The sequence below is a fragment of the Chrysochloris asiatica genome, unplaced genomic scaffold (assembly GCF_000296735.1).
Source record: "Chrysochloris asiatica unplaced genomic scaffold, ChrAsi1.0 scaffold00037, whole genome shotgun sequence".
NCBI lineage: Eukaryota > Metazoa > Chordata > Mammalia > Afrosoricida > Chrysochloridae > Chrysochloris > Chrysochloris asiatica.
In genome coordinates this window covers 5,017,313-5,024,575 of record NW_006408555.1, presented here as the reverse complement: position 1 = coordinate 5,024,575, position 7,263 = coordinate 5,017,313, and the positions used below count along the sequence as shown (strand labels likewise).

Here is a 7,263-nt window from a genome sequence, read left to right as displayed (position 1 = left end):
AAGGTAGGGTATAGAGTGCCGCTGTACGGTAGGGCATAGAGTGCCACTGTAAGGTAGGGCATAGAGTGCCGCTGTACGGTAGGGCATAGAGTGCCGCTATAAGGTAGGGCATAGCAGTTCCACAGAGTACAACGGTTCTGGGCTGCAGTCTTCGTGGAAGCCGACTCCCAGGTCTTCCTACCTTTCTCCAAGGCTCCTAAGGTCCGTCTCCAGACCACGTACCAAATCAGTATGCATAATCAACCAAGATGTGGAGGGAATCCAACAAGCCCAAACAAACGAACCCAGCTGTACGGAGTGAGCTTATAAAACTACACTGATGAGGTGAGGAGGAACTAACCTAAGTGACTAGATTCTGTGCGGCTGAAGACAACAGAACTGCACACCTGATTCCCAGGCTGCGCCTGGCCCATAGCTGAGCACAGTGAGGACAAGGGAGACAAGTCCCTACAGTACAAGGCTGACCCATCTCTATGGGAGGACAGGGAGGGTGATGTGGGCTCAAGGCTGCCCATCAGCCAGAACTGCCTCAGCTGCGTCCCGAGACTCTCCCACCCACACTCCTTTCTGCGTCTCTTTGTGGTGTAGGGTCTGCATCACAGCCTGATGGCTCTCTCTGCTTGTCCTGCCCCTTGTCCTTCACGGGGGCCCCTGAGACCACCACTAGCCACAGAAATCTCTCACACCCAAACTCGACCTTCTTGGAGGGTCTCAGTGAGCACACCACCATAACCACATGATCAACAGTTACATCACCAGGAAGACACAAACGGCGGCGTACAGGTCCTGGAGGCTAAGGAGATATGGCCACTGAAGCAAGTGGGGTGGAAAGGTCTGTGCCCGAGGCCATCGCAGTGTGCACGTCCCAGCCTTTCATCCAGCAACTATGGCTACGTGACACATTCACAACCTGCATCTTCCTTCTGTGTCTAAAACCATGTCAAGATTAAACAGAAATTTTTTACAGTGCCAAAAATATACAAGAAAGCCACTCATCAGAAGACATCAGAGAAACCCAGGCTGAGGGACAGCATACAAAACGACTGGCCAGCACCCTCAGGGCACCAGCTGTGAATGTCAACTAATGAATTAATGTGGGCTACCACACCCATGGGCCAAGAAACACCATGTGGAGCAGAGTCAGTCGGTGGCAAATCGAAAGGATCCAACTTATGTGAAAGAAGCAACTACGCAAACACCACAGACCAGTGGTCACACTAGCTGTGAGGAGGAAAACAGAAGTTTCACTGAGAGGTGTCAGTCAGATGAGCGTCACCAGTGGTGGCATCATTAGGAAAAGCACAGAGGCAGAGGCTGCACACCAAGGAGACAATCCACGTCACTGCACTACACGTGTGGCATCGTCGGAGGCTTGGCTTTGCATACCTTCAGTGCCACTCAAAAGACACACACACCGCTGAACCGTTCCTCACCAAGGCAAGGACGGCACCAAGTATGCAAAATACATCCTGGAGCCAGGAGTGGGAGCACTGAGAACCACAAATCATATCTACGTACAAATCACAGAATAGGCATGACGCCACACCTTGGCTTTAGGAGACATGATCATGTTAGCGGGAACTCTGGAATGTTTGCATGAGGGGAAGCTGAGGGAGGGTAAGGAGTCCTAGTGGTGCAGTGGGTTAAGTGTTGGCTGCTACTTGCAAGGTCAGCAGTTTGAAGCTACTAGCTTCTCCAAAGAGAAAGACGAAGCCATCTCCTGCAGTGGTTCTACCCTGTCCTATCGGGTCACTATGAGTCAGCGGTGATGTGATGGCAATGGGTTGGCCCTGGTTTGGGGTGAATGGCATATGAAACTCTACCATATTCTTGAAAGATTTCTGTGACTCGAAAGCGTTACTAAAGAAAAACTTCAGACACGAAGATGAAGAAGGGACCAAGAAGCAGTCATTGTCTTACCGTTTACAGTAAACACTAAAGGACCTCCAGAGGTCAGAGGTCAGAGGCATGGCAGTAACAGCAGCCGACTGCCCTGCCGGGCACTTAAGCATTGTGTGGGGAGAGGCAGGCCCCTTGCAGAGCCATGGAGGAGGGAAGCAGACCCACCTGGCCTGGGGCTGGTAGCTGTTGAGGATCTGGTAGGCTCTCAGCAGATCTAACTTGCCATGGCCTTGCTCGAACATGTTGACACCAGGGAGTCGTCGGGCGGACGCAATCAGGGCCTGTTTCACGCTGGCCGGATTCACCAGCTCCCGCTTCTGGACAGTACTGGGGGGAGAAAGCCACAGAGCTGCTGATTGTCTTACAGAAGAACCAACATAAGACTATTGCTAACCCTGTACAGTGCAACCCTGGGACGCTGGATTCTGACTGCAGGCACCGGGAGCATCTTTGGTGACAGGAATGAGGGAGAATGAGCGTGCACTCACATCTGAACTCACCTGATACCGTCTGCACAGCTTTACTAAGACTATATCTGCGTAAGCTCAACTCAAGTTTTTACCAACACACACTTTTCCAATGAGCTAACTGACCACACAGACACAGGACACCAGGACATTTAGAGGGACGGCTCCTTGGGGCATGAAAGTCTGCTGGCAAAAAGACAAGCTGGACAGGAGAAGGCAGAGAAAGGATGCCTAGGGAGGGGACGCAAATACTGGGAGGGGCGAGAGGCCCAGGGGGGCCCAGACCACTCTCCCCAAAGCTGACTCTTGCTGTCTAATTTCCCGTATTTGAAGGATCCCCCCAGTGGATGAAGTCTAAATGGGAAAGTAAGTCTGAGTCACTTCAGAGTTTTGTCATCAGGGTGCAAATGGACAAAGGTTCACTCACTATGCTAGCAGGGTGTCCAGCTGGCAACCCTTAGGTCCTACCCACAACATAAAAATACAGGTGTTACCAACAGTGTAAAAACACAGGCCATGCCTGCAGCATAAAATACAGGTCCTACTTACTGACCAAAAACACAGGTCCTATAAAAATACAGATCTTACCTACTATGCAAAAACACAAACCATACCTACAGTGTAAAAATAGAGATCCTAATGTGCAGGACTGCTAGGTCAGTTTGAACCACAAGGTCAGCAGTTCAAGCTCACCAGCTGTTCCTTGGAAGGGTCACTGAGTCAGAAGTGACTCAACAGCACTTAACAACAACCTACAGTGTTAAAACACAGAGTTCCGCTTCTGGAGGCGGGACAAGCAGAGTCAGGCAGGAAGAGCTCCGTGGGGGAGGTGCTTTCACGGAGCTGCTGCAGAGCTCTGGATCTAGTATAAGGTGCAGGGCGTCAGTTTCCCGCACCCACCAGTGGAAAAATCACTGTATAAAGGAAAATACTGAGAGTCCAGAATCGATCAAGGCTCGGGACTCTGCCTGCAGAGCACTCCCACCCAGGCTGTGTTCAGAGAGCGGGGCCACAGCCAGACTGACACAGTGAAACCCACGCAGCAACATTTGAAAAAAGAGGAGTGGGGGCTTCTATACATTTTTCCCTCCTCTTCCCTGTCGTGCCCTCTCTGCCCAGCCTGGCCACCTTCAGGTGGGTGGGTGCGCACCCCCAAAAGAGTCCAGCATTGAGCCCACAGTTTTTCCACGGCACAGGGAGGAGGATCCCCATTGGTCCCATGGACTGACCCTTTGACACCTGCTTATTATGTTTGACTCTGGGACCCAGGCCTAAAGTTGACCTGGGAAGGACCCTTTACACCTGCCACTGGTCAGACAGCTAGGGTTTTATTTTTGTTTTGGACTGGTAGTTTTTGTCTCTTCTTTTATATCACTCCTGGTTTTGGTCCTTTTGATCACACTTTTTTCCTGGGGGTGGGAGCTTTTTCTCCCTATGTTACCCAAGAAGAGACAGTAATTATGGCCATATAGCCAAGCTACAATCACACCCCATAATATCTCACCATTAGGACAGGAGCCAATACCAACTGCTAAACATTACATGTGAAAAGGGAAGCCTATCTCGAGATCATATCCACCAAGAGTCACTCAGCAAGCTTAACAATACAGCAACATACATCCATTTAAGCATAAAAAAATCCATCTAACTACTGAAAATGTCCAGGAAAACACAACAAAAATTCTCAAAACATGTCTCAAAACAGAAAATGAGAATAAATAAGCTGGAGGCAGACACAGTATTTCCAGTAGAAGAAGAGCAGGTTTTGGATCTGTCTGAGAAGGAATTCAGAAGAATGATATGGAAACAAATTCAAATGCTCCAAAAAAGGGTGGAGGAAAACAATGAAGAAGTCAGGAAAGTGCTACAGGAACAATGAAACACGATAGATACAGCAACTGGAAACAATCCAAAATCTGCAAAAAGAAGTCCAGGTGATTAATAATAAAATATCAGAAATGGACAATGCACTGAAAAGGGAAAGGAGCAGAACTGAAGAGATGGAAGCCAGAACCAGCGAGCTGGAAAACAAATCTCTCAATACTGCTAAGACAGAAGACAAGGCAGAAAAAAGGATAAAAAAAAAAATCTGAAGAGAGCCTAAGATTCATGCTGGATAACATGAAGAGGAATAAGTTAAGAATTACTGGCATCCCTGAACAGGAAGAATCACAGAAATCCACAAAGGAGATAGTTGAGGAAGTACTGGAAGAAATTTTCCCTAGCATCTTGAAGGATGAGAAGATAAACATTCAAGAAGCTGAACGAACTCTGGAAGGATAGACCCCAAAAAGAAAATCACCAAGACGTATCATAATCAAGCTCTCCAAAATCAAAGACAAGGAAAGAATCCTAAAAGCAGCCAGGGAAAAGAGACGTGTTACCTACAAAGGCAAGCAATTCAGATTAAACTTTGACTTCTCAACAGAAACCATGCAGGCAAGAAGACAATGGGGAGACATATATAAAACCCTAGAAGAAAAAAAAATGCCAACCAAGAATCATCTATCTAGCAAAACTGTCAATTAAGTACAATGGTGCAATCAAAACATTTCAGGATAAACATAAGATATGAGATTTTGTCAAAGCAAATCCAGCGCTTCAAAACATCCTAAAGGGAGTTCTTTGGAATGAAAACCAGCAAGAACAGATAACAACGAAAGACTGATAGTCGTGGCAACACCACCTGGAACTCAGTTGAGAGATAGCAGAGTTCAGAACAGAACAAAATTACAGCAATGACTTCAAAGGACCTGGGAGGCCAACCAAAGATCAAAATATTAACAGTGTCAAAGAAGTGAAAAACATAGGAACGGACATCAGGTGATGAGGAGGACAGGTAGATTACAGAATACAATACACTGTCTTAAATGGGGGGAAAATTAAGAGACTATAGGGAAACCCCAAAGAAAGTTAATACTTTACAACTTATCATGAAAATGAAGATCCAATCAGAAGAAGGAAACATGAAAACTAAGAAGAAATTGATAAGAAATCGCACAAAAAACATGAACTCAGCAGAAGGCAGACAGAACAAAGGAACAAACAGCACTACCAAAAAACTGACATAATGACAGCAATGAATTCATACCTATTGATAATTACACTGAATGTCAATGGATTAAATGCACCAGTGAAGAGACAGAGAGTGGCAGAATAGATAAGAAAACAAGACCCTTCAATATGCTGCTTGCAAGAGATACACCTTACACACAAAGACAAAAACACTAAAAGTTAAAGGATGGAAAAAAATATCCCAAGCTAACTGCAATAATAAGCAATCAGGAGTAGCAATAATAATCTGTAATAAAGTGAACTTTAAGACAAAAACCAGCAGAAGAGAAAAAGAAGGACACTATTCCATGATCAAAGGGTCAATTGAGCAAGACGACATAACCATAATCAATACCTATGCTCCCAATGAAAAAGCACCAAGATATATGAAGCAAACCCTACTAGAATTAAAGAAAGAAATAGATAAATCTACAATTATAGTGGGAAATTTTAATATGCTACTTTCAAAAAGGGACAGAACAACCAGAAAGAAACTCGACAAAACCACAGAGGAACTAAACAGCACAATCAACCAAGTTGACCTCATAGATGTGTACAGAGCATTCAACTTAACAACAGCACAATACACATTCTTTTCCTGTGCACATGGAACATTCTCCATTCTCCAGAATTGACCATGTATTAGGTCACAAAGTAAGCCTTCATAAATTTTAAAACATCTGAATACTACAAAGCATCTTTTCAGACCACAGTGCTATAAAACTAGAAATCAACAATAAGACCAAGGAAATAAAGTCGAATACATGGAAACTGAATAACATCATGCTGAAAAGTGACTGGGTAGTAGTAGAAATCAAATGTGAATTCATAAAACTCCTAGAAACCAATGAGAATGAAAATACAACATACCAAAATCAATGGGACACGGCGAAAGTGGTGCTGAGAGGTCAATTCATTGCGATAAACTGCGCACATCCAAAAAGAAGAAAGAACCAAAATTAACACATTGACACAGCATCTCCAGCAATTAGAAACAGATCAACAGAGGGAACCTACAATCACCAAAAAAAAAAAAAAAAAGAAAGAATAAAGATCAGAGCAGAAATAAATGAGATGGAAAACAGAAAAACTATAGAATCAACAGAACAAGAAGCTGGCTCTTTGAAAGGTTAATAAAATTGACAAACCACTGGCAAACCTAACAAAAGAAAAGAGGGAGAAGATATAAATAACACGCATTAAAAACCACATGGGTGATGTCACAATGGAGACAAAGGAAATCAAAAGGATAATAACAGAATACTATAAAGAGTTGTACTCCAACAAATTTGAAAACTTAAAAGAGATGGATACATTTTTAGAAAAACACAAGTTCCCTAAACTTACACGGAGTGAAGTAGAAAACCTAAACAGACCCATAACAAAAACACAAGCCAGACCTATAGTGTGAAAATACAGGTTGTATCTACAGTGTAAAGACAGAGGTCCTACCTATTGTGTAAAAATATAGGTCCTACCTACAGTATAGAATTCTGGTGTGGCACCACTGTGGGTTAATGCACTGGACTGTAAGATCAGTTTGAATCACAAGGTTGGCAGTTCAAGCTCACAAGCCACTCCTCTGAAACCCTATACAGGGTTGCTATGAGTTGGAACCAACTTGATGGCCCTTAACAGCAACAAAGTACAGTGTATAAATACCACCATTACAGCAGTCATTGATTTCTGTGTGTATTATAAATACAACACACATACAGAAGAAACACAAGTACACTTTACTTGCTAAATGCAAAGGGGAAAAAAATCCACTAGGCAAAAAACCTTACTCCCCTAAGTTCCTATGACAGGGCAGCGGTTGGTCTGGGAGTTTAGACAGTTT

At 44.3% G+C, this 7,263-nt stretch overlaps 1 protein-coding gene across 1 annotated transcript in view; it reads right to left on the bottom strand.

Annotated features, from left to right (window-relative positions):
* The window catches only part of MBTPS1 (membrane-bound transcription factor peptidase, site 1), a 47,519-nt gene that overhangs the window by 18,041 nt on the left and 22,215 nt on the right, over positions 1-7,263 (bottom strand). The window contains exon 10 of the mRNA XM_006860131.1: positions 2,068-2,229. Within this exon, the coding sequence (XP_006860193.1) occupies positions 2,068-2,229 (162 nt within the window). The remainder of the gene's footprint in view (positions 1-2,067; positions 2,230-7,263) is intronic.